This window comes from Equus quagga, chromosome 10 (genome assembly GCF_021613505.1).
Source record: "Equus quagga isolate Etosha38 chromosome 10, UCLA_HA_Equagga_1.0, whole genome shotgun sequence".
NCBI classification, from domain to species: Eukaryota; Metazoa; Chordata; class Mammalia; order Perissodactyla; family Equidae; genus Equus; species Equus quagga.
In genome coordinates, this window is record NC_060276.1 from 103,528,324 (window position 1) to 103,550,501 (window position 22,178).

General features: G+C 41.3%; 1 protein-coding gene across 1 annotated transcript in view; it reads left to right on the forward strand.

Moving 5' to 3' along the window:
- Window positions 1-2,216: 2,216 nt before the first annotated feature.
- The window catches only part of PCYT1B (phosphate cytidylyltransferase 1B, choline), a 123,772-nt gene continuing 103,810 nt past the window's right edge, over window positions 2,217-22,178 (forward strand). The window contains exon 1 of the mRNA XM_046674162.1: window positions 2,217-2,363. Within this exon, the coding sequence (XP_046530118.1) occupies window positions 2,292-2,363 (72 nt within the window). The 5' untranslated portion in view covers window positions 2,217-2,291. The remainder of the gene's footprint in view (window positions 2,364-22,178) is intronic.

Genomic DNA, 22,178 nt, shown 5'->3' on the forward strand with positions numbered 1-22,178 from the left:
ATCCGGTGAATCACTCTGGAAGAAATAATGTGCCCAGGACTTGGGTTGTTTTTTTTCTTTTAGTTTACTACCTGGAACCCACCCCTGGAGTCTGGCTTACCTCTCATGGCCAACCCCAGCCTCTTTGGGAAGGATGATCCGTGGGAGATAAGAACGAAGAGGAGAGGACACCATAGGCATAAAGAAGGAAGAGATATTTGCAAAAATGCTTGGAAAAGAAGCATTGCAGGGTGAGAGCCATAGGGAACTGTGGGGAGAGTTCTGATACAAACATAACATCTGTTTCCTTGGATTCTTCAGTCACTTCTAGATGCAAGTTCCATGGGGTTTTCTCCCTATTGCCTTCTGAACTACTACCTCCGTCCTGAGGATTCTCTCCTAACAGGCTTAATATTCTTTGGAAAAATAAGCGTATCAGTCCTAGTTGGGTCAGAGAAGCAAAACCACTATAAGCTATAGAGGAAGGGATTTATTATAGGAAATAGACCTGGCCTGTCATGGGAGGGGCTGGGGGAGTGGAGGTCCAAGGGAGAGTTTGAGGATGGGAGAAACCGCCCATCTGGCAGTTGGGATCCCAGAACATCCAGCTGCCAAAGTGGAGGAGGAAGCCTAGGGGAAGCTATGGGAAGCTGCTCCTGCCTCTGTGGGGCTGCACAAACCTCAGATGGTGGGCCCCAGGCTGCTGTTGGTTGACAGGGTCAGCAGTTTGGAAGATCTGGACAGAGGGGCCGGCCCTGTGGCCGAGTGGTTAAGTTTGCACGCTCTGCTTTGGCGGCCCAGGGTTTCGCCAGTTTGAATCCTGGGCGTGGACATGGCACCGCTCATCAAGCCGTGCTGAGGCAGCATCCCACATGCCACAACTAGAAGGACTCACAACTAAAAATGCACAACTATGTACCAGAGGGCTTTGGGAGAAAAAGGAAAAATAAAATCTTTAAAAAAAAAAGATCTGGATATAGAGTGAAGGAGAATGAGGACAAGCTGGGACCTGCTGTCACCTCCACCTCTGTTTGTCATCATGCCCACCACGACAACCTTTGGAAAGTAATGACCGATTGCTTCACTCTGGCCTTCCAAATTTTGCGCAAATTCCTCGTTTGGCCAATTCTACCCCAGAGCCATGAGGGAAGGGGATCCTTGGTAATGTGACTCCAGTTCACCAAGTTGGCACACTACACACTATCGTGCTGGGAAACCAGCCACAAATTCACCGACAGAGCTGCCCTGCACTGGCATGGCACCAGTCAGAGAAAGTGCAGGATGGATGGATGGATGGATGGATGGATGGATGGATGGATGGATGGAAAGGCTGAAAGGATCTTTGACTGATCAGAGCAAGTTTAACCATCCTGGAGATTGGAATATGTGAGAAAGCGCCTAAGGGTTTTCCTGCTAGCATGGAACCTAGGAAATCTTTACGTGGCTGAGGTGAATTTAGAGGGACAGCAGTCTCCATTCTGAACTGAGATATGATACTTACGTTAACAGTCTGCAGCCAACGTTCCCATAGCACTTTGCTGCAGCCAGATTTAAAAAGAACGTTTTTCTCAGAAAGGCCTAAGCACATGCATATTTAAAGAATTCTTTTCACACACAGTGTTATCTGAGGGGAAATTATCTTAACACAAATTGTGAAGACTGCATTGTTAAAATGCGCAAATTCATTATCAATGGTGCTTAGAATAGCTCCTTGGAAGAGAGAAAATGTTTATTAGAATCAAAGTATGTTTGAGAGATTTGTCTTCTCTATCTTTATTCTCCTATTTAAAGAAAGTGCTAAGTTGTATATTAACACTTGAAGGTCTTGGCCACTTTTTATCTTGAAAAAAAGAGAGAAAATGTTTGTCATTCCAAGAGCATAATCACTTGAGCTGGCACACAATGACATAGTTAATTCACCAACTGGAATTTGTTGCCATAGCTCCAGTGAGGGACAGGGTTGGTTAAACAATGGCCTTTTTCACAAGTGCAGCCTTCACCACAACCTGCCTGTCCCTGCGGTACAGGCCATCACAGCACCAGTCCAGAGCACAGCAATTGTCAATGAACGACAGCCCAGAGGGGACAAGAGGAGGCTTCTGGCAAATAAAGCAAGAGCGCCCAGCAACGTGGATCTCTGCTTATTCAATCATTGGGACACAACTAGCTCCTCTGAGCTTCTCTTTAAGTTTAACCTTGGGTCAAGCACTCCAGGAAGTCTTGAGAAAGAAAAATTTCACCCTGTGACTCAAAAGAACTCCAAAGGGAAGAGAAAACTCTAGGAAAAGAGGGAAAGCAGATCAGGAGCAGACATGGTGGGCCACCAGGAATGCACCATGGAAGAGGACACCAGGGACAATTACACTCCCAAATTCTGGCGCAAGGTAACTGTACATGCTTTCTTATTGATTTCTGCCTCTTTGAATATCAAAGTGGGTTCAAACAGTAAAGTCCTACGTATCTGCGAGGGTAATGAACCTGTGCTGATTCACAGAGTCACACTCAAAATGGAAATATCACCCTCTCCTTCTTAAGGTGACAAAAAAGAAAAATTGCAGCCAATATTTCTTTATCCCCTTGGTGAGAATGCAAGCTCCCTGGATAGAGTTAGATGACAGGAACAAATTCTCTTTCCAAAAAAGAGTCAAATCATTACGAGGAAATATATGTAGTCCAAGGCAAAGAATGATGCCATGGGAGCCTGAGAACATTGGAGAAATGTTTTAACAAAATGTTCATTATCCTATAAAATGAGAAATTCTCCTAGTAGAAAAGTCACAAAATCTTGATTAGAACACCCGTTTCTGAATTCCTTGCAATACGCCTATCATATAAGTGAGACTGCATTATACGGTTTTTTTTTTGGGGGGGGGGGGGGGTGCCTGGGGAATGTGCATTTTAGTGGAGCCTGGTTAAACCAAATAAGTTCTAGATGGAAAAAGTTTAGGAGGTGGGACAAAATAGTAAGAAGGATTCCAGATGATGTGAAGAAGAGATTAGGCCCAGGAGAAGCTTCCTAGTGATGATGTAATCTCTCTGCTTCACGGTAAAGCTGGTTTCACACCACTCCCTTGAGTGTGCTTTCTCAGGCCCCAGGACACCTGCCCTGCTCATCCTGTCCCAGCACTCCTTCAGAACCTTCTCCTGCCTCTCGGGATGGCTGTGGATGGCTGGTTAAAGGACCATATTCCTCAGAAGAGTAGTCTGGGCCTATATCCACCGGGCACTTGAGTTACACGACTGGTAGACCACTTCCCCCAATAGGTCCCTTCCCCATTTGCCTCCGTGTTATCTCAGATTTGGAGAAATTTGTATATTGAAGACTCATGAGTTTTATCAGCTCATTTTATTGAGTTAATGGGGGAATCAGGAGGCATTTTAGTCATTCATTCATTTATTCATGCCTCATTCCAAAAATAGATTTGAAGTGGTATCAAAACAACTAGATCAGTTCTTGACTGATGCAGATATGGAAAATAGAGATGGTCTTCCTACGTTCCAGTCCTGTGGAATTAAATATGTGCCACTATCACTCTGTATTCCCATGCCTTTTGTTAAATGGAAAATAGCCGAAGGCCTCAATCTCATGGAGCTCCCAGTAGTGTCACTTATTATCGTAATAACGGCTGACGTTTTTAGTCTTTAGTAGGTGGCATGCCCTGTGCTAAGTACTTTACATGCCTTATTTCAAGTGATCACATTCAAAGAAAGGGTTTATGCTCCTAATCGCTTGCCTATTCTGTTAATTTGTGCCTCAGTTTCTCCCAGTTAAATGGAATGGGTTTATTTAACCTTCCAGAGCAATCAAGATGAATTACGTTATTAATTGTAAAAATAATAAAGAAGTGATTGCATTAACATTTTAATCACACTTTTCAGTTCTCAATATACTTTTCATACACGAGTTGACCTCAGCTGTGTAAGTTTAACTTTCTGGCTGCCAGCCCTTTTGTGCACCATACATTGATACCCCAAGCTGACACATGACCATGACCATTTCTGGCTATTGCTAATGGTGCTGTTTACCAGCACATAGTTACAAGCATGTTGTTAAATATTGTATCTGAACAGTGAGGACAATTATAAATTTAATAATATTTTTGAGCTCTCTAGGAATGGAAACTCCCTTGAAACGAGAGAGTTGGTTATTCATTTTCCACATATTTAACTTTGCTACTTGATTGGCGCTTATTTGGAAATAGAAGAATGCCTGAATATTATCTCAATTCTTCTTATTGCAAACCTTGTGAGGTAGATATTATTGACGTTCTCATTTTCAAGTAATAAAATTAAAGCTCACAGAGGTTAAGTAAATTGTCCAAGGTAGCGTGGGTAGGGCTGGAATTCAGGTTCTTGGAATCCAATTTCACTTTTTCTTTAAACCCACGCTGTCAAATAAGGTAGCCACTAACCACATATGGTGTTTAAATTTAAATTTTGATTAAAATTAAACAAAATTTAAAATTTAGTTCCTCAGTTGCACTAGCCACACTTTAAGTGCCCAATAGCCACATGTGGCAAGTGGCTGCCTTATTTGGACAGTGCAGATATAGACTATTCCATTATTGTGGAAAGTTCTATTGGGTACCACTGCTGTAAGCCGTAATGTCTCTTTTAGATATGTTGACACATGTCTCCAAGATATATTGCAATTCTGTTACAAGTAATACGGATTTAAAATTTTACAGTAAAATCTCCTTCATTTGAAATCTCCTCATTTGCATAGCACCAAGTTAACTTTGATCTGCAAATTAATAATATAGATAAGAGTCAAGGAGACGTTAAACGCACTTCAGAGACCAAAGATTTTTAAGCACCATCAAATAACTCCAGAAGCACTCACTTAGATGCAAGCAATTGATATGATAATTACACATCATTTTTATTTATTCATTAAAACAGGGATCCCCTAAGGCGCCCTGGTAGGAAATAATGTGGTTAGCCTCGTTCTTTCTAGCAACGCTTCTGCTATTTCTAAATTCTATGGAAAGTCATTTTATGCTACTATTTACCTTCCTCTCTTCCTTTGAATGATAAAGTAAATTGATAGCATAAAATACTTTCACACTGAAATTTTTACTAGCTCCAGATCGAATTCCGAAGCCCTTGCTTCTCCCACTATATCCTGGGATTCCCTGGAAGGAGTACACCTAAGGGCCCCGTGTAGATGCTGGCATGGGGTAAATATCTGTTGATTGACTGATAGAGACAGTTCTTTCAAGATGTCACCCACTGAAGTGGACTCCGATTTTCTACAGAGAATACACGAATCAAATGGGAAACTGCCTACCGTTTCTTCTTTTCCCTTTATCAGTCTTTGCTGCAAAATATTCGTGGTGAGAGAAAGACTTCCTGTTTGTGAGAAAGAGGTGATTTGGGGGCACTCAGGTGAGGGAGTGGGAGTAGGGGTGGGAAATTCGATCCAGCCTGAGGATTTGCAAACTAAACCTACCAGCTCCTTCAGAAGAGAGAGCTGCCTTCGAGGCACTGGTTATTGGTTAGGTCCGTCAGTCCTTAAATACTATGTTGAGCACATCTGTCAGGTACTGTGCTGGTTCTAAGTAATAGGATAGAAGAGAATTTGGAGTTATTGAGAAAAGAATAGCACTTGCATTTCTAAATCCTTAGCTGAGGTGGTTTCTTACACTTTGCTTGGACTGGTCATACCAGACATTAATGCCTTTTTAGCAAAAGCAAAACTCAATTCCTCAGTTTAACAGTAAGCTTCAAAGAATATGATTTGTCACTTCCTTGTCTTCCTTAAGGAAAATTTCTAGCGTGTAGGCCATAAGCAAAGACAGAAAAATTAATAGAAACAATGTAAATGTACATTGAATATTTAGTCTTTATTTGGAGGGAATTAAATAATTTAGAACCCTCTAAACTGATAAAGTTTAGATATCTGAGCATTTTTGAAAACCACCTAAAGGGAAAATAGATATTACATTTTTACTTTTTGTTCCAAAACACAATTAGGCCTTCTTCCGCTCTTCCCTCTGTAATTCCTGCCCGTGAATCCTAATATTACAGCATCAGGCATGTATTTGCACAAACTGCAGCTAACTCAGCAGTCTTTGTCTCCTTTGGAAACTATGTGGTAGACTGACCCAAGGGCCACTCTCCTCTTAACCCGATTAGCAGCTGTGTAATCACTGCCATAGGCTGCTCTGCTGACAGTACTCACTCTGAAAATTGACAGGCAGAGCACGTGCTCCATCCCTGCTACGACTGACCCTGGGTTTCTAGAGGACACTAATCTCTCTCCTTAAACTATAGGTCCTACGCACTGTGGTCCTCTAATGTAAGCTTTGACTATCACGCATGCTGGAATTCTCCCAGGCTCACTGAAATGGCTCAATTAGCGTGCAAAGAGTTGTGGGGTGAGAGGCTAGACTTGGCAGTGTCTGGTGAGACCTGGGGTTCCCCTGGTCTTCCCAGTGCTGGGAAGTATGGAGAGAAAAGGAAACTTGCTGGTTTCTCTTATTTTTGTCCTGTCTTCTCAGGGGACTTGGAGCCAGCTCTCAAATATCACGGAGTAAAGAATATACAAGTACTGGCATAAATTAATCTTGCCCCATTCGCACAATGAGACTTCATAATGCGAAAACATACTCTTTATTTCAGTCTTGCCCCAGGTATTAGAGCATTTTAAAGTTCTCTTTGTCTTTCAATGAGCTACAAATTCTCTCTCTCTTTCTCTCTCTCTCTCTCTCTCTCTCTCTCTCTCTCTCTCTCACACACACACACACACACACACACACACACACACACACACAGAGAAGGAGAAAAGGAATTAAAAAATTGGAAAGTATGGCCTAGGACAAAAAGAAAAATAACATCTGTTTCAGATCTGTCTTCCTCAGTTCCATGGAGTCATGAACAAAAGTGCAGAAGAACTTAAATAATTCTTTTGAAAGCAAAGACGAGTATGATTAGAAATTTTAACAGTATAGTACCATCATATTTACTAAAAAAAAAAAATCAGTCTCTAAGAGTTTGCCCTACGTATATATTCTTGCTGTATATACTCTTTGAGAGTGAAAACTATCACATTCATCTTGAGACACATGGCTCCTGATGTACTGTAGATACTTAGTAAATGTTTGTTGACTGAGTGAAAGGAATTTATTTATTTAATCTATTTATAGTTTTCAATGATTATAAAATGAGTGAAAGAAATTTAAATCACTGTTTGTTGTATATCCTTCTTGACCAGAGAGAGTGCTGAGTTTGTCCATCTAAGGTCATCTCGAGGTCGTCCAGGAGAACGAATGAGTTTCAGCCCAGCCTTTGAGGCACAGATCAATGTTGGGTGGACCAGCTTCAACTTGACTCCATCCAGCCTCTAAATTGATTGACGTTATCATTAACATCAGCAACAAAGTTGTTGTGATCACTGTTTACAAGTCTCTCCACCCTGATTCCCACCAAACTCCTAGGGTTGCTATAGGTTTGTGATATCTGAAAGCCAGGTGGAACCTGCTTAGAGATGCCAGAGATGGCAGCCCCCCTCTACAACTCTTCCTCAGCTTCCCCAGAGATGGGCAGAGCTGGATCAGCTTCCAAGAGAGATGGGTAAGACTTGTACGCAAATCTGTCCCATAAATTCTTTTCCATGTGGCTATTACACCTTTCCTTAGGATGACAATGAAGGACTTTATTAAATATCACACAAAGAATTCAAGACAAACATGGAGAATTAATAAAAGAGCTGTGTAGGGTTTTCTCCATTATACAAGGTAGGAGAGAGTTATAATCACCAGGAAGCCCAGCAAAATTCGTCTTACCCTACACAATGAGGAAAATTAGGTCAGTTAATCGAAAAATAAAATGACTATAACGGAGACTTGTCTTTAAAAATGATAAATACATACATTAAACATTTTATTTAAATTTAACATAAATATATTAATTCGCCAATCCTTTAATTGGGTCAGTGATTAGAGCTCGGTGTTGTCTTTTTTCATTAGGCATACACATATTCAATGTCTATGATTTCCATTTTTGGTTTATTCTAAATGAAGTGAAAACTTGAGATATTTTCAAAGCACTCTGAGTCTAGAATCTTACATTTTCAGGGACTTTGTCTCCTATCTATTACAGTTGTCTTGGGGCTGGCCTGGTGGTGCAGCGGTTAAGTGTGCACGTTCCGCTTCTCGGTGGCCCGGGCTTCGCTGGTTTGGATCCCGGGTGTGGACATGGCACCGCCTGGCAAAAGCCATGCTGTGGTAGGCATCCCACACATAAAGCAGAGGAAGATGGGCATGGATGTTAGCTCAGGGCCGGTCTTCCTCAGCAAAAAGAGGAGGATTGGCAGTAGTTAGCTCAGGGCTAATCTTCCTCAAAAAAAAAAAATACAGTTGTCTTGTCCTCACCCAACTCAACAGCAATTTTTAAAAGTCATATAACTGTATCTTGTTTTCCAAAACTATTTAGTTGCTTAAAAACAACTCTTTTTTGCATCTTTCTTATCAGTTTACATAACATTTAATTAAATTATATCATTATAATCACAAGTACAAATGGCCTAAACAGGTTTGGGACTCTTGGAAAACTTACAACTCAACTAGTGAGAGCAAAAGTATCAGGCATTCTCAAGAGTAGCTTACCTACCAGCCAGAAGCATTCCCAGTGCTCTCAGGACTCTTAGGGGAAATGGAGAGCATTGGTTAATGCGTTGGTTAACTTGGAGGTTGTTTAAGGGAGTCACTACTGTTCCTCTTTGGACATAAAGTGTTAACATAACAGTAATCAGAGTAGGAAGGAAATTGTTTTGTGTTTGTCTTCCACGCCTCAGGTATACTGCATTATTTAATGAGCATCTACTTTGAGGTAGACTCTCAAGAGATTCAGAGACATTCTTTTAAAGATATAATTCATATTTTAAAGTGTATAATTCAATGTTTTTTAGTGTATTCATACGGTTATGCAACCATCAACACGATATAATTTTACAATACTTTCATCATCCCCTAAAAGAAACTCCGTACTCATTAGCAGTCACTCATCATTCCCCCCAACACCTCCAGCACCAGGCAACCGCTAATCTACTTGCTGTTACATGGATTTGCCTATTCTGGACATTTCATGTAAATGGAATCATACAGTATGTGGTCTTTTGTGTCTGGCTTCTTTCACCAGCATATGTTTTCAAGTTTCATTCATGTTGTAGCATGTATCAGTACTTCATTCCTTTTTATGGCCAAATAATATTCCATTGTATGAATATACCACAATTTCTTTCTCCATTCACCAGTGAATGGACATTTGGGTTGTTTCTACTTCTTGGTTATTGTGAATTATGCTGCTATGATGTTCTTGTAAAAGGTTTTTGGAGATATATGTTTTCAATTAGAAATAGAATTATTAGGTCAAATGGCAACTCTATTTTTAACTTTTTTGAGGAATTGCCAAACTGTTTGCCAACGAGGCTGCACCATTTTACATTCCCACCAGTAATGTGTGAGGGTTCCAATTTCTCCATATCCTCTCCAACGCTTATTTTCCATTTTTTAAATTACAGCCATCTTAGTGGGTGTGAAGTGGTATCTCATTGTAGTTTTGATTTGCGTTTCCCTAATGGCTAATGACATTGGGCATCTTGTCATGTGATTATTGGTCATTTGTATATCTTCTTTGGAGAAATGTCTATTCAAATCCTTTGCCTATTTTGAATTGTGTTATTTGTCTAAAGATCCATCTTTGCCCTAAAGCAAAGTTTCTCAACCTTGGCATTATTAGCTTTTTGGGCCAGATAATTCTTTGTTGTGGGGTCTTTCCTGTGCATTGTAGGATATTTAGCAGCATCCCTGATCTCTACTCACCAGATGCCAGTAGCTCCCCCTAAGCTGTGGCAATCAAAACTGTATCCAGACACTGGAGAATCACCCTCGAGGGGCGCAAAATCCCCCCTAGTCAAGAGCCACTGCTCTAAAAGATCTTCCCGTGCAGCTCAGAAACACTTACATGGAAACAGAATTCGGTTTTAGTGGAGTGGTGGAGGCAGAAGCGGGTCTGAGTGGGTGGTTGAGGATGCTGTAAGAAAGTGGATGGACCTGGGGGTGTGAACTGGCCTTCCCAAGTCCAGTTGGTGAGTTAATTAACAATATGAGAGATAAATATCAAGGTTACAAATGAGAATTAGGTAACATGAGATAAACAATAATTCAAGACAACAACACAAAAGAGATGTAAGACTGTATATGAAAGTATCAAACTTGTGGTATATTTAGAACTATAGGATTTCTGAGAAGAATTTACTGTGAGCTGGTCTCCAGGGCGCAGTATAATCCCTTGGCCCTCCTAGGCATGAATGCAGCCTTTCCCTGTTAGACAGCTCTCAGCTTCATTTCTCATGTTAGTCTTGTCTCTTGGTGGGGATGTGGACACATCTGTCTCAGACATAGATTGTGGGGTGGCAAGAAACAGTACCCACTAAGCTGGCTTTTTCAGTAGAGGGGAATGCAAGGACTGTCGGATAGAATCCCCAGAAAGCTGAAACGCAGGCCTCAGCAAGAAGAGGAACCAGAGCATCTTGAGAAGCCCTCAGAGGGATCATTTGTGGACATATTTACTCTAACACTCTGCCCACAGCTCAGCTCCTGACCCACTCAGTCTCCATTTCTTAGTTCTAATTCCTCAAAGAGGGAATCTGAGGATCTGAGAAACCACGCAACATGCCATGGCTTGGCTCTCTGAATCAGGTGTCCCAACCCAATTGCTTGGGTTGTGGGGTGGATGAGGCAGTTTTCATAGAAGGGGTGGGGTGGAGTGAGGGAGAAATAAAGAAATAGGAACCATATCACAGATCCTTAAGCCCTTCCACCACCTGTACAGATTTTACCCCCACTTTTTATCTTCCCAAACATTTTTACCCCACTGCTCCCCAAAACATACAACACATCTCACAGAAATGGCCTTACTGTTGTTTGCCAGTTGAATACACTGTTACCACCATTTACCTAAATCTTTGCTTCAATGCCGATGATACCGTGGTCTTTACAAAGGGGATGGGAGGGCAAAATATTAGTATAAACATTTCTATTAATAATGACATGGTCAGCAGGTATCATCTAAACTGAGACGGCTGTTTTTTTTTTTTAAAGATTTTATTTTTCATTTTTCTCCCCAAAGCCCCCCAGTACATAGTTGTGTATTTTTAGTTGTGGGTCCTTCTAGTTGTGGCATGTGGGATGCTGCCTCAGCATAGCTTGATGAGCTGCGCCATGTCTGCACCCAGGATCTGAACTGGGGAAACCCTGGGCTGCCAAAGCGGGGCACATGAACTTAACCACTCGGCCACAGGGCCGGCCCCTAAGGTGGCTATTTTAACAAAAGAAATATATCTGTTTGGAGAACAGTGTCTGAATAGCCTTCATCCCAGTCCTCCCCCATTGACATAACAGTTGGGAATAAAGACTACTGAGCTGTGGGAGATGGTACATCCTTCCCACTAGTTAATAAAGTGATGCCCTGCCTTCACAGTCTATTAATTAAGAAGGTAATCAGTGCATGCTTCGAGTTTGCTATTTGAAACTCAAAGGCAATAAAATCAGAACACTACTCAGATTTTTTTTTCTCATAAAGAAATGAATAACAAATTAGGGCCACAGAGCTAGAGTAATCACATTTTGAATGATTTCTCCTGAGCATGCCTTTAATAACCTGTATGTGTTGGGTAAGATGAACAAAGAAAGGCAAAGTTAATTATCTAGGAAAAGCTTCATCAAGGAGTTTTGGTCACATGAGCCCAAGGGTTCTCACCCCCAGTACTACTGACATTTTGGGCCAGATAATTCTTTGTGTGGGGGGCAATCCTGTGCATATAGTAGGATGTTTAGCAGCATCTCTGGTCTCTAACCAGTAGATGCCAGTAGCACCTCCTCCACCCAAGTTGTGACAACCAAAAATGTCCCCTGACATTGTTAAATGTCCCCTGTGGGGAAAAATCACCCTGGATTGAGAACTACTGAATTAACCACATACAGTCCTTCTCACTCCCCATCCCCCAGGTGCCTCCAGGGTTCTCTGTTTTAAACCCTTAGAACCAAACATTTCGTACCAGGGCCATCTACATTTTCCAGGGAATTGTTTGAAAAGAAATTGACTGGATCAAAATTACTAGTCCAGATAACAAGAAGGGCTCTTTGCATCTCTGTATGGAAAAGTAGCAGACAAAAAGAACAAAGGAAGAAGGTTGAATAAAGGTATTTACTTAAGGCACTCAGCTAAACACTTGACATATTAAACCCTACAGAACCCTCAGGGGCATCATTAGCCTTATTTTATTGGTGAGGAAACTGAGGCTTAAAAAGGTTAAGTAATTTGCTTAAGAACACACAGTCTGTAATTTAGTAGTGGGGCTAGAAGTCTGATGGCAAAGTTTGTGCATTTCTGCTATTGCCTCAGTATATGCACTTAAAGTGCCAGACATCTAATAAAGCAAGGTGACCAATTTTTATCTTTTTAAAAGATATGACTTTCATTATGGAGAGTTTCAAATGTGTGCAAAATTAGACTAAACAGTATCTTCCCATGTGTGCCGTTCCTGTACTCCTCACCCAGCTTCAACAACCACCAACTCATGACCAATATTGTTTCACCTAGAGCTTCTCAACCTTGGCATTCTTGACATTCCGGGCTGGATAATTGGTTATGTATGTCCAATACACACACAAGACAAGGCAAGACCAAAGCCAAGGGCTGACTGATTGGACTGGTAAAAGTACACTGAGTCGCTTTTGGATTCAGACAGTTTATTACTTACACAGACAGTGAAAGAAATGTAGCCAACAGTGCCATCGTTCTGTTTGTCCCACACAACAAAAAGGACAACATGGAAACAGGGTCATGACCTCGATTCATGTTGCTGAGGAGCCCATTGGAGATCACAACTAGCTGGTTTCCTATTGCGCAGCTCTATACTGAGGGGGTAGGGCAGGAAGCCCCACACCGCAACAGAATCAAGGATGTCATTAGAAACTGCCTCCTGACAGCCTTTCAGGAGAGAATGGGAGGCCAGCGGGAGATGGCCTCGGAGCAGCTCCTACCAGGCCTCCCACCACTCACATTCCAGGAAGATCACAAGGCGTTCTGCCAACACTCAGATGAAATGCCCTTCAAGTCTTTGCCGGTGTGATCTATGTGGACACACTGAAGGTCATCAGATTGCCAGGGCCGAGCCATTCCCCCACAGTGGAGGGCTGTCCTGTGCACTGTAGGACGTTGAGCAGCATCCATGGCCTCTGCCCACTAGATGCCTGGACCGCCATCCCCTAAGATGTGACAACTAAAAATGCCTCCAGACATCTCTAAATGTACCTTGGGGGGCAAAATTGCACCCAGTTGAGAACTGCTCATCTAGAACCCTATCCACTCTCCATACCCACACAATATATTTATCTGCAAATACTTCAGTGTATATTTCTAAAATAAAGTTTTTTAAAATGTAAACACAATATCATTAACATACCTAAAACAAATTAATAAAAATTCTTCTTTTGTAGCATCCAGAAATTGTTCAATTTCTAATTGTTTCATAAATGTAATTTTTTTTTTTGGTGAGGAAGATTTGCTCTGAGCTATCTGTTGCTAATCTTCCTCTTTTTTTGCTTGAAGAAGATCAGCCCTGAGCTAACATCTGTGCCAATCTTCCTCTATTTTGTATGTAGGTTGCTGCCACAGAATGGCTGACAAGTGGTGTAGGTCCCTGCCCAGGATCCACACCCAGGAATCCAGGCAGCTGAAGTGGAGTGCACCAGACTCAACCACTATGCCATAGAGCTGGCCCCATAAAAGCAATTTTTTCTACAGTGTTTTCAAATTGGACCCTAAAAATATGGTCTATACATTGCAATTGATTGCTGTCTTTTAGATCTCATCTAATCCTTAGGTTTCTTGCAATTTTTTGGTCACAGAAACTAGGTTTGTCTTATAGAGCTTCCCACAATGTAGATTTTGCTGATTGTATCCTATGGTGTTAACATACTCCTTTATCCTTTTCGTATTTCCCATAAATTGGTCTCGGATCCAGAGGTGTGATCAAGGCCAGGTTCTATTTACTTGGCAAACTACTATACAGGCGGTGCACATACCTCTGACGTTAGGGGTGGTCTTCTTGTCACGTTAGCAGTTGTCAATGCTCAATGCCTGGATCTAGTCATTCATTAGGGGTTATAAAATAGGGATAGTCTAATTCGTTACTTTCTTCATTACCTTCCTACCTTCTTGATTACTCATTCTAAGATGAGACACATCTTTCTTACTATTTGGTCACCCAAAGTAACCCAAAGGAAAGGTAAGATAAATGCTTGGTTTCTTCCCTCTAGTTTCCAGTTTTCAAAATAATGCATTTGTTCCCTTGTATCCTCCAATACAGACAACTGAGGGTTTTGGTTTGTTTTGGATTTTTTTGTAGTAGTAGGAACTCATGGATTTAAACATATTTGATGGATTTCAATCCTTTGCAGTTCTTTTTATTTTTTATTTTTTTTGAGGAAGATTAGCCCTGAGCTAACATCTGCTGCCAATCCTCCTCTTTTTGCTGAGGAAGACTGGCCCTGAGCTAATATCCATGCCCATCTTCCTCTACTTTATATGTGGGACGCCTACCACAGCATGGCGTGCCAAGCAGTGCCATGTCCGCACCCGGGATCCGAACAGGCGAACCCCAGGCCTCCAAAGTGGAACGTGTGCACTTAACTGCTGAGCCACTGGGCCGGCCCCTATTGCAGTTCTTATCCCTTACTGATGCTTAAACTTTTCATCTTTGGCTGGCAGGAGTCTCTCCAAGTTGGCTCCTGAGTCCTTTTGACAATTTCTATCCTTTTTTTAAAAAAAGGATAATAGAACTTAAATATTCACGAGTATTTTTTTTCCTTCTTCTCCCCAAAGTCCCCCAGTACATAGTTGTATATTCTAGTTGTAGGTCCTTCTGGCTCTGCTATGTGGGACACTGCCTCAGCATGGCTTGATGAACGGTGCTAGGTCTGTGCCCAGGATCCAAACTGGTAAAACCCTGGGCCACTGAAGGGGAGCACACGAACTTAACCACTCGGCCACGGGGCAGGCCTTTCACATGAGTATTTTTATCTTCACAATTTGGCTCTACAACAGTGCTACTCAAAGTGTGGGCCTCAGGCAATACCTGTGAGCTTGATGGAACATCAAACTGATGGGCGCCTCCCTGGCCCATTGAATTAGAATCTCTGAGAATGGGGCCCAGGAAACTGTAGTTTAATAAGTTCTCAAGGTGATTTTTGCTGTTAAAGTTTGACAATCTCTGCTCTACAAGAATTGACTTTAGAGCCTAGCTTTGGGTCACCTTCCTCACTTAAGATCTCAAGCCATTCAGGAATTTCTCACCAGAGTAGGCCACTCCTCTCTTCTTATTGGACATTATCAGAGGGCACAGTCATCACTGAGGGTTTTTTCTGATGTTCTTTGAAACAACCAGAAGTCAAATGATAGTTTGATAGGTGAATGATAAATTTGGTTAATACTTCTTTGGATCAAAAAATTCCGATTTGATTATTTAATAATTGATTTTCATAAGTGGCCTTACAAAGTTGCCATGATGAAAATTTCAAAAGAATTGTTCCAAAAATGTTTTGAGCAATGGTAGCATTATGTGTGCTAGGGACTGCCATGGTTTATTGCTAATAGTTTTGCTTCCTTTGAGTTCCTATGGTTGAATGGTGTGGTGAGGTTATCCAGACTATCTTGCAGAAATAAAGGATTATTTTTCTTTGAAAGTGTGCTTATCTCATGCTTGCTTACTTGCTTACTCAAGAGAATTTTTCCTTGTGTCAAGGACGGGCTTCTGGGAAGCACATTGACTGTGTATAGTTATTCTCAAGCACCTTTAATGAATCATTCAACAAAGCCCCTCACCTGGCACTTAAGCAGACTAGGTGTTTAAAATGATTGGTTTCAGGAGCTGGCCCCGTGGCCAAGTGGTGAAGTTCATGCGCTCTGCTGTAGGCGGCCCAGTGTTTCGTTGGTTCGAATCCTGGGCGCGGACATGGCACTGCTCATCTAAACCAGGCTGAGGCAGCGTCCCACATACCACAACTAGAAGGACCCACAACGAAGAATATACAACTATGTACCGGGGGGCTTTGGGGAGAAAAAGGAAAAAAATAAAATCTTTAAAATGATTGGTTTTGGATGATGAGAGACTTTATGAAGACATGAACTTAGATCCCTAAAGTGTTAGGCTCTCTTTTTTTAAGAATAAGATATTTGATATACTTGTGGGCCTTGGGAAAGATCGTTTCTCACTGGCACCACCTGATATCATTCAGAGATTTACATTTCACTCACAGAGAAGATAACCTGGTGAGTCCACTTCTGCTTGTATTATTGAGCAAGAGCCCACCTGATGCTACTTTTCAAAAGATTTATTAGAGGATGTGGAGACATCATCTTGAATGAGTATTTCATGATGACATCCTCCACTGGCACCTACTGAATGAGTCAAATATAAGATTTATAGGGGCTTAATAAAAAGTTTATCGAGCTAGGTTGTATCATTAAATGTCAAACTAAATGAAAAGCTTTCGACCTGAAGGCTTTCCAAAGAGGGCAAACCGAGCAGAGCATGGGAAATGTTGAGCTACAGAGGCAGCATACAATGCACAGGGGCTTTAAAGTCCAACAGACCTGAGTTTGAAACTCGGCTCTGCCCTTGACTAGCTCTGTGACCCTGGGAAAATTACTTAACCTCTAAGCACTGATTCTTATTTGCAAACCTGGTACAGCGCCTGAGCCTGACACAGAGTATGGTTTCATAAACTACTAAGTATTAAAATTACAATGTATTGTTCGAATATCCGGAGATGAGATACCAGGTCCAGCTCATGCTAAGGAAGGTGTGGTAGGCAGAATAACGGGCCCCCCCAAAGATGTCTACATCCTAATTCCCAGAACCTAGGAATATGTTACTTTACATGGCAAAACGGATTTTACAGATGTGATTAAATTAAAGATCTTGAGACGATGGGAGAGATCATCCTGGGTTATCCGGGTGGATCCAGTGTAATCACAAGGGTCCTTTCAAGTGAAAGGGTTAGGCAGGAGAGTTAGAGAAGATGTGACTACTGAGGCAGAGGCTGGAGTGATGCCATTGCTGGCTTTGAACATGGAAGAAAGAGGGCCATGAGCCAAGTAATGTGGGCAGCTCTAGAAGCTGGAAAAGGCAAGGAAATGGATTTTCCCCTGGAGCCTCCAGAAAGAGTGCAGTCTTGCTGACAGCTTGCTTTTAGCTCACTGACACCTATTTCAGACTTCTGACCCCCAGAACTTTACGATAATAAATTTGTATTTTTTAAGCTACTACGTTGGTGGTAAATTGTTACAGCAGCAATAGGAAACTAATACAGAAAATTAAACCAAATCTTTTTGAATATTCAAAGATTCTGAGTGCAGATTTTGCAAGGTGAAGATTTCACTTTGGAGTCCATGCCATTCAAAATCAATTAGTACAAAGTCCAAGGATGGCAGTAGTTTACTCGTGAAGGAGTTTATCCATCCTGGCATCAGATGCTCTTGATTACTCACTTGCCAGTCAAGCACCTTTGCATCCCATTCAGAGGGCCCCAGGCACAATCCTCAGGACCCTGCAGTATTTGCTGCTGTACTGGGAAACTGGTGGGAAAGCCAGAAGGAAGAAAACTGGTTATGGCAGATCAGTAGTCAAGAAAGACAACTCTTTAGGAGTATGAGAAGTGTAAATTTGGTCAACCATTCTGAAGGACAATTCGATAATAGTGTGAAAAAACATGTATATGAAGCCTTAAAAATGCAAGTACTCTGACTCAGCAATTCTACTTGTAGGGAAATTTATCCTAAGGGGAAAAACACTGGATCAGTATGCATATCATTCACCCGCTTAAAATATCCTTTCATGATTCCCATAATTGCTTATAGAATAACCCTTGAGGAGACTGAAGGGAGATAGCAGGATATCCACTTGTGCTGGGTAATGAAGACTGGCAGGTATTTGTACTGGCCACAGCTTCATCGAGACTTGAACCTGGCTAGATTAACCCTGAAGCTCCCGGAGCCATTTTAGCTACATTTGATCTTTTTCGTGAAAGTCACTGAAACGGTGACTGTGACTAACAGTTCCAATGTTAAGTTGATGCCTGCCCTTGAATATTTATTATAGACTATCATCCAATTTTGTGGTTTAAACAAATTAAAAATTTTATGTCTGTGTAATTGAGCCATTAAGTGTTGAAAATTACCTATATGACATTCAAATAATACATTTGGCACGCAAAGGTTGTAAATCCAAATTATGCTCAAATCCAAGTGAGGAATCTTTATTCATTTTTTTCTGTTGTATTATCTGTTCCAGCTGTATGTCTGGACCCAAACCCCATCAAGGAGGGACCAAAATTTATACAACATTCTTGAGTATGATGGTGGCTGCATTTGGAGTTTTGATTAAAGTGCGCTACGTGTGATTATTACTTGTAAACAGATGATTAGATATTAATTAGACAATAAGTGATTGTAAAGTACTTAGAAAATAAAAGTGTTTATAAATACCACCAAGTAACAGCAACAATAATTCTTTACTGACTACACAGCTGCTAATGTCAATAAGAATGATTTATTCTAGCTAAGGGCAATTTTAATTTATGCAAAAAAGCTGCTATCATATCTGTTTTGCTAGAGCAAAACAAAATATATCATATTTACAACTGATTTTATCATCAGCATTTAGATAAATACATCTCATTTTGACAAAAACAACTTCTCCCTTTTAGGACCTTCTCAAATATGGGCACAACCTTTATGGTACGGTGCCTTCGAGCGCCAAGAACTGGAGCTCCTTACTGCTCGTCTCTCTGACTAACGCCAAATATTTCTTTCTTTTAAATATAAGATGTACGATGACATTTCGTTAGCGGCATTTTCATTCATGCAGTAGGTTTGTCACGTCGGGTCTGTGCAGTTGCTCCCCAGCACCTTAAAACTGAGCTTAGACTCGGGGCTGGCCCCGTGGCCGAGTGGTTAAGCTCGCGCGCTCCGCTGCAGGCGGCCCAGTGTTTCGTCGGTTCGAATCCTGGGCGCGGACATGGCACTGCTCATCGAGCCACGCTGAGGCAGCGTCCCACATGCCACAACTAGAGGAACCCACAACGAAGAATACACAACTATGTACCGGGGGGCTTTGGGGAGAAAAAGGAAAAAAATAAAATCTTTAAAAAAAAAATAAAAAAAAAAAAAAAAACTGAGCTTAGACTCAATAAATTTTGGCCAAATAAATGAGTGAAAGTCAATTCTTTTTTGGTTATTATAGAAGCTGGAAAAAGAACAAAATCCATGTTAAGAATAAAAATAAAGCACTTTCATGCTATCTTCTTGATTTTGTTTTGCAAAAAATAAGTTTTGAAGTTCTGACTACTTTTTATGTCTGACCATTTTTTCCCCCTAATGGTCTTTATAGGTCATGGACCTGTATCGGCCTCGCTCTTGACCTTCTAGTGAAGCTGGCAACGCATCTGTGTTTATTTTTTTGTCATAAGTAAATTCAAGCACTTACAATGAGTCCAGGCCCATGGTTTCAGAGATATAAAATGAACTGAACGAATATAAGTTAAGAGTGCTTCGTGTTACAGGAGTTCAATAGAAAAGCGGGGAAGGGGTTATTTTGGACAAGCATGAGTTAGCCTAGCAATCTTGTTTACAAAGCAAATCTAACTAAATCAAAGAGTAAGGCAGGGTAGTTTGGTGGAAAGTAGACTTGAACTTTGATTCAAGAGACCTGGGTTCAAGTGATACTTCTGCCACTTACTGTGTGACCTTGCTCAAGTCCCCTAGCCTCTCAATCTACTTATTTGAAACTTTTTAGTATTACAATCTGTCAGTCTCCGAGTGCTGTTATGATATAATCCAATGCGTAAAAGCACCAAGTGAGGGGTGAAACGCTTTACACTGAAAAAAGTTTGATTACGTTAATTTTCCTGGAGTGAGTGACAAGGATTTGTGCATGGCTTTCATTACTTAGTACGGTGGAATTTTTTCTGGACTATGTCAGGTTTTAGGCCCAAACCGTAAGCCACACGTGGAAAACTGGGGAAGTGGCTCAAAATAGAGCATAAAAGTAACGAAATTCCATAGAAAGTAATAATGGTTTCTGGGAAACCTTAAATTTTTCTGTCAACTTTATTTTGTTTTTTCCATCTCCTTTCCATCTTTGTAATAAATTCCTTATTTGGTAAATCTGAGGCAGTGAGAAAAAAATGAATAAAAAAGAAAAAGGGAAAGTGGAAGAAACAGTGGGGTGAGGAGGGGTGGTAAGGGGGAAGGATTCGGGATGAAGGAGGTTTTACATATGGCCTTCCTGATAATTAAGAGCACTATAAATATGTAGGAGCATACAAACTGTAGCTAAATAATTGAAAATTTTCAGTATGATTGACCTAACATTTTTATACAATGAATATAAAGTTTCTAGCAGCATGACTACATCAAAGACTAAAAAATAAAATGGAAGCAAAACGTATTTTTAAAGAAAAAAACTTAGATATAATGCCTATTTAAAAAAAGGCTAATAGATATTTATATACGATGTTATGACTCATTTTTATTAACATGTGATGAGGATATGAAAGGTATTTTGCCATAAGAAACAGGTTATACTAGAACTTTATGATGGGGCCCTGGAATAGTGTCTTAGTTGGAGATCCCCGAGAAGCAGACCCTGAGACAAGTAGTTTATTTGGGAGGTGAGCCCAGGAGACACCCACAGGAGTGTGGGCAAGTAGGACAAGGAAAGGAAGGCAGCCAATACAGAGTGCACTGTCAAACTAGCTACCACACTGGCAATTGGACCTTAACCCCGCTGGGGAAGTCTGGGAGTCAGTGTAGAACACGCGTTTCAGAGTTATCCCACTTGAGGGCTGAGAGCACTGGGGCATTTATACATTCACTCCTCTCAGTCATTGGTTGAGAGCTCTTGGGGATGTGGGCTGTTAATTTCTGGCCCTTCAGCCCTGCCTCTGCGGTGGTGTTGGGGGCAGGGGGCAGGGGTTTCTGATGGCCAGAGAAAGCCCTCAGGCAGAGAGACACAGGTGCTGGCAGCTGGCAGCTTCTGCTCCCAAGACATTATTTTAGTTCTTCCCTGCAGATCTTTGGGAATGGTATTTTCAACAATTTGATGTGGTTAGGACCTAGCAGAGTGCCAAGCACGTAAGAGGTACAGGCTAAATGGTATGACTCAAGGTGGTGGCGCTTGGGATGGGCAGTACTGATCTAACACACTCTCACCGAAGCCACGCCCTTCTTGCAGAGGTGACAAGACTCAGGAGCCCTGTCCCCAAAACATTCCTTGCGGATTTTTTGAACAGCCAGCCTCCAACACGTTTCCTCCGCTTCTGCTAACTGGCCATAGGATCCCCGCCCCCCAGCTTTGTCCCTTAGTTCCAGGGTTCTTGTTTCCTCTCACTGAGTCCTTGCACCTTTCTATTCACTCACGTGCTAACCTCTTGCTGCCTTGGGGGAAGAGGAGTAATGTTCATTTTTTTTCTGACTATAAGGGTAATATATGCTCATTTTTAAATACTTGTTATAGACAGGAAAATATAAAAAAGGAAACAAAAATCCCCCAAAATCCCAGAGCTCTAAGATGTCACTGTTAACATCTTGGCGCATTTCCCTCCAGTACTTTTTTCTAGGCATGCACATATCCCATAATTTGGATCATTTCTTTGAATTGTATTTTGTGGCCTGCTTTTCTCACCTGACCTATGTTAACATGTCCCCATAGCATTAGAATGTCTTAAAAAACATGACTCTTTAATGCATGTATAATACGAATGAATATGAATATATTTTATTTTTATTTTAACCATTCTTCCTATTGCTGTAAATTGTATTTTTTTGCCTTTTATAAATCTGTATTATGCATCTTTGTACATAATTATTTGTGTGCTTCTTTATTTCTTTAGGGATAAATTCCCAAGGGGAATCCCTGGGTCAAAGGGTATCAACATTCTAAAAGCTGTTAGCATGTTCTGACAAATGTCCTCCATGGAGTTTTTAACAATGTTAACATGTGTATAGATTTGTGTAACTATTACAATAATCAGGATAAGAACAATTCTATCACTCCAGTAACCTGCCTTCTGCTATCCCTTTATAGTCCCCCCCCCCCCCCCCCCCCCCCCCCCCCCCCCCCCCCCCCC